The 16250-nt window shown below is 44.5% G+C and overlaps 1 protein-coding gene across 1 annotated transcript in view; it reads left to right on the plus strand.

Moving 5' to 3' along the window:
- ALA3 (aminophospholipid ATPase 3) overlaps positions 1 to 16250 on the plus strand; it is a 121427-nt gene that overhangs the window by 27133 nt on the left and 78044 nt on the right. Inside the window, exons 11-14 of the mRNA XM_087400971.1 lie at positions 15145 to 15229; positions 15342 to 15419; positions 15543 to 15659; positions 15808 to 15957. Of these exons, the coding sequence (XP_087257097.1) occupies positions 15145 to 15229; positions 15342 to 15419; positions 15543 to 15659; positions 15808 to 15957 (430 nt within the window). The remainder of the gene's footprint in view (positions 1 to 15144; positions 15230 to 15341; positions 15420 to 15542; positions 15660 to 15807; positions 15958 to 16250) is intronic.

Here is a 16250-nt window from a genome sequence, read left to right on the forward strand (position 1 = left end):
GTTCAGAGTGACCCCTCATCTTGGGCAGTCTCGTGTAAGGAAAGCTGTGATAGGTTGGACCTCAATCAAGTGTGCTCTGGTCGCTCTTTGTGTCACGGGTAGCCTCACGGGTCTATGGGACAAAATACACACCAAAATCATCAACATCAGAGAGTTTATGGGGGAGTACAGCAGCTCAGCCCCAAATTATTATAGCATAACTACATTTCTATATTAAGAGTGGTCTGAATAACATCAATTTAAGACTCAGAGTCTTTGGGGTTAGGTTTGAAATCTCTAATGAGTGCTTGTCCATCTCGATAGACCGCCCATTTACCTTCTTTCCTTGCTTCTTTCACTTTGATAAGTTCATTTGCCCTTTGTTTGAGTTGGGTCGGAGTGATCTCTTCAGATATCCAATCCTAGTACCCTTAAGCTTGTTGGTTTGTCTAAGGATCTTGGTTCTTAAAATCCATTCTTTGAAATAAATATGTGCTTGGTTTCCCTTTCGAGTGATAAAACTTATGTCATTTTCATCCCAATCGACTTGTGGCACTGCCTTCTTGAGTTGGGTGATCTTTTCCTCATCAATGCATTCCTCTTCCTCTTCCATTTCAAAACAGCTAAGGGAATTGTCTTGCAATCCCCCAATACGTAAAATCTTCTTGTCACTTGCTATGGCTCGTTGCTCTCTTACCTCTGTATAAACATCACATGTGTCGATCGTGTTATGTATTGTTGCTCTAATTTCCTGTCCGATGGATTTGAGCTGAGTGGTGACCATTTCTTGGACCTTGGCTTCAAGCTGTGGTGCAAGAGCAGGACTTCCTGGATTACCTCTTGTCTGCCTTCATTCTTAATTTCTGAAACTATCTTCTCCAGGGAAGCAATGTGGAGCTTTGCATCTCTGAGTTCTTGTCGTAGGAAGTAGATCCCCTCACGTGGAGCAAGCTTGCTCTGAAATCTTTGAAAAGTCAAGGCATAGGGAGAAGGTGTCGGCGCCATGGCAGCGTAGGATGGCTTCTTGTGAGCTGGAGTCAACGGAAAAATCTTCGTCTTCGGGAACTCCATGCTGCGAAAGACCTGTGCAATCCGAGACCCCTTTGTTGAAGCTAACACCCTAGACTGAGCCAGGGGCTCAGCTCAGCCTGAGGCTGGGTTGGGCGACGACCCCCCTGCTATTGTGAGACTTGTTGCAGGAGCTAGGCGGTGCTGTGGGCTAGCGGGAGTGGAAGAGGAGGGGTTGGGTGACGGTGAGGGAGGGGATGAGCGACGGAGAGGGCAAGGAGGAGAGCAAGAACGAGAGGTTGCAGAGTAGAGTAAGGAGGAGAGGAGATGCCAAGGGCTGAGGAGAGCAAGGAGGAGAGGGAGGGCAAGGGTTGATGAGAGCAAGGAGGAGAGGAGAGGGCAAGGAGAGGAGAGGAGAAAGAACGAAAGAAAGATATATTAACGTTCACGGGAGACCTCGCGGGCCTATGGGACAAAGTGCACAGAAAAGCGAACTCATATAAGCCTCAGTGGGCTGAAGCAAAGGGTACGCTAGGACCCTTGTTGACTACTAATCTATGCTAAGAGAATCATAATCATAGTCATAATCATAATCATATCAAATCAATCAATCTATCCAGCCGTTGGGCCGAAGCCGAAGCCGACGAAGCCTAGTACAGTGATGGCTCTCTGGTGGGCTGCGAAAATATCTCGTATCTGCGTCTGTCAAGTTGTCTCGCGCTGCGGCGGGGGACGCGGTCTCCTCGCTCTCTGGACTCTCTGGGCTATGTCTAGAGTGATCACTCGTCTCTATCGATGTCCTTTGAGGAAAGCTGTGATAGGTCGGACCTCAATAGAGTGTACTTTGGATGCACATGTGGCCTCTGCACCCCTCTCGGCAGTCCCGTGTCGGTTGCTCATCCAGACTGCTCTCATATCGGCTAGCTCCATTACCTCCACTCCGCTATGTATGGGCATCAGATAGAGTCTGATATAGACCTGGTCATGGAAATGGATCAGTCGTGACAAAGGACCGAAGCCATTCCCCTCTCGGTAGAGACAATGGTAGCATCCTCGAATCTCGTAGTAGGCTGGGCAAACACAAAGAAAATGCTCCTCTGTCTCAACCACCCTCAACGTACATAGCGTGCAGATCTGCTGCTCTCTAGGTATACCCGTTGCTCTCCCTGCCTCAATCCTCAGTTGATGGGATGAAACCCGCATCTGACCAATGGCAATCCTCAGTGCATGAGATACTGAAACCGGCCTCTAATCACTCAGAGGACAATGGAACTAAACCTTTAATCACTTCAGCACTTATTTGCAGCTCACAAAGCATATATCGCAACCATTAACCATTGCATGATCACCATTTTGCATTTACCCATTTGTTCACAAACAAAACCACTGAAAAAGGGATGGAGGCTAGAATGCCCTTGCTCAACAAACATAGACAAGTGCACCCGATTGGCCCCAAACACCGTGGCGCCTCTTTCGGTATATCTTTATATTTCACAGTGAAACGATTACAAGTTGCATCTGGAAGACCTTCCCTGCAACTGAGCACGTAGCTCCAATTCACTGAGCCTTCGCAAGGCTTTCAAGCATAGAACACCATCACATGAGTGCACTTAACCCATAGGCTCAATCCAAAGGCATTCTCTCTTCCCAGTGCAATTCCATTGGCTGTCCAGATGCAATCACACTGAACCCCAGTGGCACTCTCTTTGAGTGGTTTCCAGATGGCATTCACAAAGCTTTTCAAAGCTCCAAAATAAAATCAGCAAAGTACCCAACCAAAGAATGACTCATGTAGCACTGCCTGGGCACCTGTGAACCAAGAAATGTAGATGCGAAATGAAGAGAGAGAGTGAGAGTGCAGGTACAGGATGAGTCGAAGAGAAGTGACGTCAAACTTAGATTGATAGATTGAAAAACACAAGTACAAAGTACTTGTACCTAGGCCTAGGACTAAGTGTCCTAGGTGTCACATAGGACTAAGTGTCCTATGTGGCATAGAAGGCACTAACACTATAAGTGCCTACACTTATGCCTACAAGGCACATACCATGGCCTATAGGGCATCACTAGAACCACCAAAAGATGGCCTACAAACCCCCCTCCATGGGATGGGCTGAAGTACTCTGGAAACGTCTCAGAATACCTGGTAGTTTCTGGGCATGGTGGCACTTGTTCATCCAAAAGGATATAGCCACCTATGAATGTACAAGGAATGTCAGATCATGTAACAAAGGGAACCAAGTGTAAAGCCTGTCGGAAGACTTCGAACTTGGGACGAGGAAGTGCCTTTGTAAACATATCTGCGATGTTGTCCTTTGTGGGAAGATAGGACAACTCTATGTCTCCTGCTGACAACCGCTCCCGAACATAATGATAGTGAACTTCAATATGCTTGGTACGCGCATGAAACACTGGGTTACGCGCAATGGCCAAAGCACTCTGGCTGTCAGTGTAGACAATAGTGGAGGATGTCTGGCAAATACCAAGATCTGTAAGTAACTGTCGAAGCCAAACACACTCTACTGTAGCGGTGAAGGCTGCCCGGTACTCAGCCTCACAACTAGACGTGGCAACTGTCGGTTGCTTCTTGCTGAGCCAAGAAATACATTAATTGCCAAGTAAAAAACAATTGCCAGTATGTGACACTCTGGTGTCAGAACATCCTGCCCAGTCACTATCCGTGTAAGCATGCATGGTAAGTGAACCCTGATCACCAGAGAAGAGGGCTAAATCTTGAGTGCCTCTGAGATATCTGAAGACTCTCTTCACTGCCTGCCAATGCTGTGAACTGGGCATGTGCATGAATCTGCTGAGCTGAGATACTGCATACTGCAAGTCAGGTCTGGTGTGACATAAATAAATAAGGCATCCAACAGCCTGCTGATAAAGAGTGATATCACATGGTGGGCTCCCATCATGAGCTGAGAATTTGAAGCCAGGGTCCACTGGAGTAGAGATTGGCTTGCAATCCTCAAACTGAAAACGATCAAGGAGCTGTCCAATATACTTGGACTGAGACATCATGATACCCCCCTCAACATGAGCAAACTGAATGCCCAAATAATAATGCAGCTGTCCCATGTCTGACATGTCAAAAATCTGCTGCAAATCAGCCTTGAAAGCTGCAATTTGCTGAGTATCTGGGCCCGTGATAAGCATATCATCCACATATAAAATCAGCACTAAAAAATCAGATCCACTCCCACGGAAATAAAGAGGGGGTTCTGTGGGACTATTCTAAAAACCAAGGGATAGTAAGTGTGCATGAATTTTGGCATACCATGCCCTGGGTGCCTGCTTCAAACCATAAAGGGCTTTTCTTAGCCGGCATACCTTATTTTCAGAATTAACAACCTCAAAGCCAGGAAGTTGTGTGACATAGACTTCTTCCTGCAGATCCCCATGAAGAAAGGCAGTCTTGATGTCAAGTTGGTGCACTTGCCAATGATGATGGGCTGCAATGGCAATGACACATCGAATGGTAGTAATCCTGGATGTGGGAGCAAATGTCTCCTCAAAGTCAATGCCTTGTTGTTGGGCATACCCTTTTGCAACAAGACGGGCTTTGTATCGATCTATGCTGCCATCAGATTTCCTTTTTAATTTGTAGACCCACCGCGTTCCAATGGCATGCTTGCCAGGTGGGAGATCTACTAATTCCCAAGTGTCATTTTTGGCAATAGATTGTAACTCAGCTTTCATTGCATCCATCCACTCTTTGCTGTCAAAAGCATCTTTATGGCACAAAGGCTCTTCATTGCAAGCTGTAGCAAGGAGTGCAAACTCAAGAAAGTGACCATGCTGTCTATTCCCTGATCTTGTCCGGGCAGCAAAAGGCTGATCTTGTTTGCTGTCCCTCAATGTGTCAAGAAGCCATCTGGGAACTTGCCTTTGCTGTCTATTGACAGCTCTTTCTTCAATGATTGCATCATGAGTAGTGGGATCATTTTGTGCCGGAAGAGAAACCTGCAAATCAGCATGAGGTGGTGGCTGATTATTGCTTAGTGGAGGGCCTGCAGGAGGCTCATGTTGCTGCTCAAAATCCTCTTCTGATGATGGTAGAGGTAACCAAGATTCAAAGGCATCAAACATGTCAATATCTGGCTTTGCTTTGCAGTCCACAAGAGGAGAAGCTGAATGTTCAGCAAAGATCACATCTCTATTGACAATAATCTTCCCAGTATTTGGTTGATATAACTGATACCCTCTGCTCTCCTGGCTGTAACCAATGAATATGCATTTGATTGCCTTGTCATCAAGCTTATGTCTCAGCTGAGATGGTACATGAACATATGCAAGAGATCCAAAAACTTTCATGTGTGAAAGTGAAGGCTTCTTGCCTTTCCATGCTTCATAAGGTGTAATAGTCTTTAATGCCCGTGTAGGTGATCTATTCAGCACATAGTTGGCACACATTACTGCATCAAGCCAAAATTTATTGGGCAAAGACTTGGCCTTAAGCATGCATCTGGCCATCTCCATTGTGGACCTGTTTTTCCTTTCAGAAACAGGATTCTGCTGAGGAGTGTAAGGAGTAGTGCATGAGTGAATAATGCCCCGTGAGGATAGAAATGCATCAAACTCCTTTGACATATACTCACCCCCCCTATTTGTGTTGAGGGTGACAAGCTTGCATCCTGATTCATTCTCAACCATATTCAGCCATCTCTGAAAGCATAAGAAAACTTCAGATTTGGCCTTTAAAGGATATACCCAGCAATACCTTGTGAAATCATCAATGAGAGTCATGAAATACTTGTATCCTCCAATGGCATTTGTCCTCATTGGGCCACAGACATCACTGTGTACTAGCTGCAATTTCCTTTGTGAGAGTTTTGGACAATTCTTTTGAAAAGGAAATCGATGCATCTTACCCAAAAGACAACCCTCACACACATGTTTAGAAACTGTGTGAGTCTGAGGTACATCATTTGCCATCTGTTGTGAATGTAGCTTTGCAAGAGCTCTATAATTGAGATGGCCCATTCTCTCATGCCAAAGATGAGTTTCAGCAAGCTGTGAATCTGAAATAGCCAATGCTTCAATAGAAAGTGCAGCTGAATGATGGTCAAGGTGATAAAGCCCTTTTTGCAAAGTGCCAGTGAGAACTATGGCATTGTCATCACGAAGATCATATACTAGGCATCTGTAGCCATCAAAAATTACTCTGAAACCTGAAGTAGCAATTGCTGAAATTGAAATCAAGTTGACTTCAATTCCAGGCACGAAAAGAACATTTGTTGGAGTGACAGGATGGCTGGAAATGGATGTGAGCTGCACATCTCCAACTCCTTTTACAGCATATGAAGCATTATTGGCACATGTAACAGTCCCCCCTCGAGGTGCATCAGCTAGAGAATGAAACAATTGTCTGCAAGATGTGACATGCTTGGAAGCTCGACTATGAAAGTACCAGGACTGAGCATCATTAGCAGCAAAGAGTGCATCAGCTTTGGAGGGATCAAATGAGCAATGGACAGCCCATGCCCAATCATCCTGAAGAGCATGTGCATGTGAAGCATGTGTTGGCTCATGGGATTCAATGGCATGTGAGGCATTAACTGTCAATCCTGCTTTCTTTCTCTCCGAAGCAATGCGCTTCCTGCATTCTGAAATGTCATGTCTAGGCTTGCGACAATAGTTGCATCTTTTCTTCTTTCCCTTATCTGCTGTATTTTTAGATGCATGGGAGGAATTGCAGCTGCTATGCGTAGAGGAATTGCAACTGCTGTGCACAGATTTTGGCTTGCCCATAGGCTTGGAAGCCTTGCCTCTTCCTGTCTGCTGTGAAGCAAATGCATGATCAGGAATAATGGCTTGTCTGTTAGCTCTACTTTGCTCTTCCTGCAAAAGCAAAGTAACTAGCTGATCAAAAGAATAGTGGTCTGGATTACCCTTGGCCACTAATCGAAGGGTTGTAGCAAACCCTTGATATATATCTGGTAGTCCATTCAATGTAGTACTGACAAGCTGTGAATTTGGCACCACCTCATCAATGTTGGCAAGCTGTTCCATGAGGTCCTTGACCTTTGTCAAATATGCATCCATTGACTCACCTTCATTCATATTCACTTCCTGTAATTGCCTTCTCAAATATGCAACACGAGCTTCATTGCGAATCTGATATAGAGAAGCCAATTTATCCCAAGCATCCTTTGCTGTCCTGCAAGACCGGATGTGTGGAATAATGATTCTCTTGCATGATAAAGCAATGCATGAATGTGCATTTGCATCTCTTGCATCCCATCTTGACTGTTCTTGAGTTGGAAGAGCAGCAGTAGGAGTGCTAGAGGAAGAGGCATCAGGAGGAGTACCCCCTGCAGAAGAACCAGCAGTAGAAGCAACCACTGAAGGATTGGCTGGCCTCAGATCAGCCCCAGAAACAATATTCCACAAATGCTTTGCAACAAGAATATGTTTCATGAGATAAGACCACATTGGATAATTGGTGCCATCCAACTTATCATCTTCACGAAGAATTCCAAATAAATCTTGATTGTTCCCAGCCATAGCAACTGTGATAACCTGTAAAAGACCTGAAAACCCAAAAGCCTCAAGGCTATCACTGCAAAAAGCTGGCTGTCCCAAAAATGACAGCAAATATCTGCAAATTTCTGACCCAAATCAAAGGGCAAATGCAGATCTGACCCAAATGTGACTGTGACAGGCAATGTTCACTGCAAAAACAGCAAATTTGGCAAAAGCCCCAAATTTATTGAGGGCAAATAGGCCAAAAAGAGGGCAAATTCAGAAAAGCCCCAAATTTTGCTGAAATTTTGTAAATGTGACCCAATGTTTGCAAATCTGACTCAATGTCCTGCAAATGTAACTGAATGTCCTGCAATCTGACCCAATGTACTGCAATCTAAACAAGAAATTGCAGAGCAAATCCCAAAACTCCAATTTCTTGCAAGAAATTGCAATTAAAAGAGGTGAAAGGAAATGAAAACCCCAAATTTTCCAATGTCCTGCAATAGCCCCAAAATTTTCCAATGTCCTGCAAAAGCCCCAAATCTGCAAATGTCTGTAGATGACTGCAGTGAGACCAAGGACCTGTTTCCAACCAATGCTGAAAAAGGTACAGAACCTGTGGTGAATCTGTACGGAATACCCAGATGAAGCTGTACGGAATACCACTCAAGGTACGTAGTACGGGAAGCTGGTACAGATTGTTGACGATTGAAGGTATGGTGAAAGTACCTTGTACTCCTACGCAGGTACAGTCGTACGGCGTAGGTACCTTATACGGCGAAGGTACGAAACAGCGTACGGTACGGAAGTACGATGGATCTATCATTGCACCGTACGTATGACGAACTGCAGGTACGGGTGTACGGTGGATGTACGACGCTAAGTACGGCGCGGAGTACGACACTGACGGGTGTACGGTGTCCTTCGATGCAGATGTACGACGACGACGCAGATCTGCTCACGTAAGGACTGCACGACGCAGAAACTGTACGGAATGTACGGACTGTACGATGCCTGCTTGTCGACCAGCAGGGCAGAAAAATCTCCAATGAGCAATGGAGGCTCGGGGCTGAGGAGAGCTGGAAGGCTAGAGCAAAACCTGCTCTGATACCACTGTAGATGCGAAACGAAGAGAGAGAGTGAGAGTGCAGGTACAGGACGAGTCGAAGAGAAGTGACGTCAAACTTAGATTGATAGATTGAAAAACACAAGTACAAAGTACTTGTACCTAGGCCTAGGACTAAGTGTCCTAGGTGTCACATAGGACTAAGTGTCCTATGTGGCATAGAAGGCACTAACACTATAAGTGCCTACACTTATGCCTGCAAGGCACATACCATGGCCTATAGGGCATCACTAGAACCACCAAAAGATGGCCTACAAGAAAGAGGCGGCACACAAGGCCAACCAATAGCTTATGGCAAAAAGAAATTGCAAGCAGCAAAATCACAACTCACCAAGCCCTGAAAACTCGAACCAAGTCCTCAATCGCCAAGAGGACATAGTAGCCAATGCCCAATTGCATTCTCAGCCAAAGAGGAGTGCAAAGGCATGAAGAAAGAGCATTTACAAGAGCCGACCAGCAAGAATTCCACTGAAAAATGCGAAAAGAAGCACTTCTGTCGCGAAGAAGTGGGAGTTCTTGGGCTCAAAAGAAGCGTGCTTCAGAGAGGAATGCATTGAGAAGGTTTTGGAGAAGTTTCATCGCCAGAAAGTCCTCCAAAATCGATAAAACCAGTCAACCAGTGCGTGGGATCACTTGAAATTCAACAGAAAGCTGTAGCTTTGCAAGAGGAGAGGCCCAGGAGGCTGTAGAAGCAAAAAGGTCCAGAAAAAGCCACTTTTGCAAATTCGACCAGCTAAAGAAGTGCTCAGCTCTGCGCGTTCTACCAAACGCACGGAGGGAAAAGCATATCACTGCGAAGGGGAGGCAGAGGAGAAGCCATCGGGCCAAATGGAAGTCGAGGAATCCAAACGGGTGAGGAGTTATGAAGAAAAACGGAATTCAGCTGAAGGAGGTTGAAAAACCAGTCCAAAATCTCAACAAAGGGAGAAGATGAGAGAGAAAACCACACATGTGACGTTTAGAAGGCCCAGGAAGGTCTAAGAATGGCAAAGGAGCATGTAGAAGGCACTAGAGCCACCTAGAACTCTATGTTAGAATTATTATTATAATTCAGCAGTGACCAATGTCATGTAATAAGTAGGTTAGGGGCACTTTTCCCTCTTCTAGAGGTTTTTTTCCCTAACCACAGTTAGTTCACTAACTACGGTTAGTGAAGGATAAGGTTTTGTCACTTAGACAAAACCCATCCCACTACTTGTATTAGTCACTTCTTCTATTGCAAGTACTACGTTCAGCTGCTCTCACACTCTCTCGTTTCTAACATTTGGTATCAGAGCAGCAAGACCCTGCTCCTAGCTTCCTTGCCCGCAAGCTTCCTGCCCAGCTACCCTGCTCCTTGCTCTTCCTGCTCGTCGTCCGTACAGCTTGTAGTCAGCAGCTCGACTTCCGTACTGCAGGCGTCACTTCGTCCATACTGCTCCCGTACCAGCCTACGTTGACATTCCGTACAAGCATCCGTTGACATTCCGTCCGTACACTTTTCGTACAATATCCATACGACGTACGGACTGACAGTCCGTACTTCATCGTACAACTGCGCCGCACGTGTGGCAACTGCAAGTCGTCCGCACCATCCGTACTTCTGTCAACGCCGTACTGTCTGACCGATCTATATCGTACATATCATGCGCCCATGCAGTCCTGCATTCCGTACGCTGCCACCATTCCGTACATCTGCGTGAGCTTGTCTTTACTCCGTACAGTTGGTCGTCCGTACAAGGTGGTAGTACTTAGTCCGTATCTTGTATGGAATCCGTACTGACATTTCCGTAGAAGTTGAAAGCGTCCGTACACTCCTGTTGCAAGGCCTTCTGTGCAAGTTTTATTCTTGCAGGTACTCTAGCAGTTGGTTTTTTGGCAGGCATTGTCTGCAGATAGCCATTGTTTGGCTTAGATCTTGCAGAGAATTTGGGGCATTCCGTATTTGTGGACAGATATTGCATTTGGGTTGCAGGTCGTCCAAGAAATCGGGGCTTTTGCAATTACATTTGCAGTGAATTTGGGGCTTTTGCAGGCAGACTTCAATTTGTGCAACATTTGGGGCTTTCAGACCATTTGCCCTCTTTTGTATGCAATTTCCTACAAGAAATTGGGGCTTTTGCATTTGGGTTGCAATTTTGCAGATAAAAGGGCATTTTGGAAGTCTGCAAATAGTTTTGGACTCAGTACGAGTTAAGTTGCAGACTTTTGCCACCTTTTGCAGATTCTATTTGCAGATTTTTGGTTATTGAGCAGAGCATTGTAGTGCATTTTGAGCCTTTGACAGTATTTGTCACTGTGGGCATATTTTTCTTTGCAGATTTTACTTGTGCATCTTACATCCCAGGAAACACCCACGGGATGAGGCCTTGACATGACCGTGACCCAGAGCCTGTGACCCGACAGCTCAGACAAAGGGTTGACACACAGATCACACTTCGGGACATCCCCTCTATGTTTAAAGTCGGGTCTCGCCCGACAGGGGTCACAGTAGCCCTGGTTAGATGCAGAGCTATGAGGGATTTTACTTGTTCAGTTTGCTGTATTTCTGAGTTTATCTGGCAAAAATGGCACAGAACAACTCAAATGAGGTGTTCGGGGTTCTCACACAGGAGGATAAGTTGGATGGCACCAACTACTCCTTGTGGAGTTTCATGGTTCGCAATATCTTAGTTGGCAGAAATCTTTGGGATTATGTCAATGGAGATGAAGAAAGACCAGATACAACGCCTATACCTGTCACTCCTACAGCTGGAGGCAGGGGTAGAGGTACAAATACAGCACATGTGCTTGGAGCAGCCACTCCAGGAGCTCCCACAGCAGAGCAGAAAAGATGGGACTCTAGAGATGCACAAGCTCTTTCAGTAATTTCTCTTTCTGTCAAGAGGTTCATTATACCTCATATTCGGTCATGCAAGACATCTATGGCAGCTTGGGTAATACTGGAGAGAATGTTTGCAGCAAGAAACGATGCCAGAGTTTCCTTTCTGAAGCGAGAACTTTCCCATACACATATGGAGGAGGGAGATTCCATGAATTCTCACCTCACGAAGCTTCAGGATCTCAGGGAACAATTGCTGAACATTGATGAAGTCATTCTGGATTCAGATGATCTCCACCACTCTGAACTCTCTTTTGGTTTCCACACCTCGCTGAATTTGTCATTGAGGGGGGGTAGCAATCCTCTCTCCTTTCACAAGTTGGTAGGACTTCTGTTGCAGGAGGAACGAACACACAAAAATATGGCAACCCGGGCTGGCGAGCATGCTATGCTCTCTAAGTTCAAGCCCAAGGGTAAAGGGCAGCCTAAGCCACATGCCCATCAGCCCACACATCAGCATAAAGCTGATTTTGGACAGCCTTCTTATAAGGCACAGGGTGATACAAACAAGCAGAAAAAGAAGGGCATCTGTCATTATTGCAAGAAGCAAGGTCATTATATTGGAGAGTGCAAGAAGCGCATAGCCAAAGAAAAGAAAAGGGATTCCGGTATAGCTGTATCAGATGCATCAGGTCCACATTTCCATGATGGAGGAGATGTTGCAGCCAACTTGGTTGAAGAGCACTACGCCTTTTTGACTTGCACTTCATATTTTTTAGTGGGTAGTTCAGATACTACAGCCACTAATGATGATGACCCATATGCTTTTTTGACCTGCAGTTACGATCTTTCAAAGGATGAATGCTCTTTCAGTGTTGATGAGACACTACATACTTGGTATTTTGATAGTGGTGCTTCAAAGCACATCACTTTCGAGAAAAATCTGTTCGTAACTCTGCATTCTTCACCCACCAAGAAGAAGGTCACTTGTGCAAATAATTCTTCTTATTCAGTGTGTGGAGTGGGAGATATTATTCTCACATCCACTGATGGCACAGATTTCAGAATTTTAGATGTACTCTATGTGCCAGGTATAAAGAAGAATTTGCTTTCAGTGTCCTTACTCAATAGAGGAGGATTTCAGGTTGTTTTTGATGATGACAAGTGTGTAGTCAGAGACAAAGAAAATGAATATGCTTTGAGATTGTTTGGCACTTTGTATCGGGGTCTTTTTCAGCTTGATTTATATGAAAAAAGATCCCATCTTGCATTATCAGCTAGCACTCCCACTGCTGCGATGCACGATGCGGAGTTATGGCACGCCAGGTATGGGCACATGAGCTATGGCAGCTTAATGACACTTCAGAGGCATGATATGGTTGATGCATTACCTCCTTTGGAGACGCCTCCTCATGCATGTGAAGGTTGCATTCTTGGCAAAATGCATAGGCTTCCCTTCAAGAAAATTGTAGCTTATTCACAGTGATGTCTGCGGTCCCATGAGGACACCTGCTTTTGGGGGTTATCTTTATTTTGTTACATTCATAGATGACTTTACCAACTATACTTGGGTCTATGGTCTCAAGGCAAAATCTCTCTCTCTATGTGTCACAAGCATTCCAATGGCTAACGTAGTCAAATAAGCAACTGCATGAGTTGCGACTAACCCACCTCTTGGTATCAGTTAGGTTGTCAGAATATGCTAAAAATGTGAACCGGTTGCTGGTTGCTTGAATATTTCTTTCCAGAGAAAAGGAACTTCTATTTATGCTTCAAATAAAACCACCATACAAATCAGAAAAAACAAAAAAAGGTGATGACCATGGGAAAAATAAAAGAGTTGATGGCCATCAAAAAAGGGCCAACCTATTTCTTGAGAACCTAGCATATTGCCTGAGTAGTCTCTCGAATAGGGGCTGACAACCAAATTGGTGGACTATACAACCAACGAATATCTCTCATAGTGAGGATATAGAAAGAGAGAGAGAGAGAGAGAGAGAGAGAGAGAGAGAGAGAGGGTTTATTGGTGTCCTTAGCTCCTCTTTGTGAGATGTACCTGTAGGCTACTCGATGCAGCTTACCATCGAGATGCCGCATTGATGGTGCCCTAGATGGGTCGTGTACTTGTTGGAGTTGCATCTAGCCTCCTACGGACTTGGTGTGGCTGGTGTGGCTAAAAGTCAAGGTCTCACTCTTGGCGTCTCTAAGAAGGAAGTCTGCGATCTCTTGTTTTTAAATGCCGTGACCCATGCTGCATCGCACGAGTATAGACCTGTGTTGATGATGCAACACTTCTCTGCTCTGGTTGCTCAATGATTTGACTCATGTCCAAGAACTCCTAGGCAAACAAGTAGTGGTATCATCTTTTGACTGCAGATTACCTGGGCATCTCCTTTAGTAGATGCTACAATGTGTCTACCCTTTGTAAATTGTACAGGCTGCCCAGTCTAAAAATCTTTATGGTGTTAATGTTGTGGCCTAGCTTGATTTGGAACCGGTGCAAGTACTTCCCAACCATGGGTTAGGAGTTCTAGTGGGAGGCCTTCATGATCCTTGGTTCTGTCATTCTATAATGCTGATGGCTTCTTTCAAGTGTCACGTGGTGAATAGTGTGGAGCTGGTTGGGTAAGAAATATCAGTGGCATCGGATATGGCCTGTTTAAGGAGATTATAGAGTGTATTAGCATGGAATTTCGAAAGTCTAGGGTCTTGGATGGGTAAAGGCGAACTCTTTTACAAGTGTTTTGTCTATAATTCTTTGGGGTTATTGCTGTAGAGGATGCTTAAGAGTTTATGGTCATGCCATAGAAGGATGCACTGCACTAAGCGTTGGTGCTCTTTTGCGGTCTTTTCCTTTTGTGGATGTTCTTGTTTGGTCTCGGATTGCTGGCCCTGTCTGAGTGCTTTGCAGTCTTTGTCGTTGTAACCAACTTGGAGACTAGGTTTTTTGGCTGGCTTTTGTGTGGATTCGGCTGTGCAAGGAATTAGTGTTGTGCATAAATGTTGTTCAATGAATAATCAAAGTTATAGTAACATTGTGAGGAAGTAGCGACTGTGAGAGTGGTTTGAATGGGTTGAGGTAGGGCTTGAGAGATTGGCTCTTGGCACGAGGGGGAAAACTGTGGAGGTGGGAGTTAGAGTGGTAAAAGTAGGATACTTCATGACTTAGTCAACCACACGATGACCACCCCCATATGGGCAGCTGTGGATCTCTCTTTTCTTGGCCATGTATGCAATCTGTTATATATCTCATGTGTGATCACTTCTAGTAAATATCCCCCATATTATGTGACTGTTTGCCCTGTGTGTCCTCTGACGTGTGGCTAAAGTCCCCTGTGGTGGGGTGATGCTCCTTTGCATTAGAGGAGTACCTAGACTGTGATCTTTCATTTGGATCCTTCCTCAGTCAGAGATGGTGAAGAGAGAATGAGAGTTAGGATAAAGATCAAAGAAATGGAAAACCAATCATACTGAGGCTCACAAAACAATTTGATCGTTTCAATTCAGTCATTTGAATATTTCAAATATTCTGGAGGCATTTTCCATTTAGTCATAGTAGCTTCAGAATCTTGGATGTAAATCATCTAGGTTGATGAGGCGACGTGTGCTCTAATTTGGTGCAGATTTTTTAGGATTTCTCCCGTTTTTGATTGAATGCCTCGTTTTTTTTGATAGTTTTCATCACATTCTGTACCTTTATTGGGCCAACATTATTGCTGACACAAGTCACTGTATGTGCTGACAATGTTGCAAACAACAGTGGAGTTTTCATAAACAGAAAGTATTGGTATTTGGGGCTTGTCTCAGATGTAGAAGACCAGTTTAATCCACGAAATCGATTTCTGGTAATCTCCTCAATTTGACTCTTTCTCATGACTAATGGTTAATTACATTTTTGAATGAATTACAGTGTTGAAGTAGCTAATACAGTTTTCCTCCCCCAATTTGCCTGGCCAGGTTGCAGCGCTTACATTCCTTACCTTTGTGACATTGTTTTCTTCTATTATTCCAATCTCTCTTTATGTTTCTATTGAGGTGAGTTTGGTGTTTTTAATCTTGCATGTATATAAAATTTTATAGTTTATAGAAGCTATATTTTTGGCTCTCATTCTTGTAGCCGACAAAAAAACTAACCATCCCTGTATGTACACATGCTAGATGATTAAGTTCATTCAGGTCACTCAATTCATTAATAAGGATATGCGAATGTATCACCGGGAATCAAATACTCCTGCTCTTGCACGCACTTCAAACCTAAATGAGGAGCTTGGACAGGTACATGATGTATCCGCGAGCATTCTTGGCCTTTTGCAATGCTGTAAACAGATTCACTGGCCTTAGTACATGAAGTTCGTCTGCAAATATGCACTCTTACTGTGTCCAATGAATTTTGTCTGGTGGGTAATGAAACTGGTCATTGCAGATAGAGTACGTGTTCTCTGACAAGACGGGCACTCTTACGAGAAACTTGATGGAATTTTTCAAATGTTCTATTGGAGGGGTGATGTATGGTACTGGAATCACAGAGATCGAGAAGGCAGCTGCCCGTCGGAGTGGTACAAGCTTGGAAGAGGTGCTTTACTTAGTTCTTTAGGATACTGTTTGAAAGCAATTTAAGCCTTCCCTATTTTTGGAAAGAGCACATAGCTAAGGTGAATGTCTAGTTTTATGTCTAATGGCAGCCTTCATAGTCAATAAATGTATTCCCGTCACCCTATTGACATCATTAGAGGGTCACGTGGGCTTGAATACAATCGGAAGATTTATGGGTGCTGAGTCCTTGATTTCAATATTGGAAATGTGACACATAATGTGTTTTTATTGTGATAAGACAATTAGAGGGTGATACCTACTGTTTTTGCTGCC

Source organism: Dipteris shenzhenensis, chromosome 3 (assembly GCF_047967505.1).
Source record: "Dipteris shenzhenensis isolate YYH24624 ecotype China chromosome 3, Dip_SZ_1.0, whole genome shotgun sequence".
NCBI classification, from domain to species: Eukaryota; Viridiplantae; Streptophyta; class Polypodiopsida; order Gleicheniales; family Dipteridaceae; genus Dipteris; species Dipteris shenzhenensis.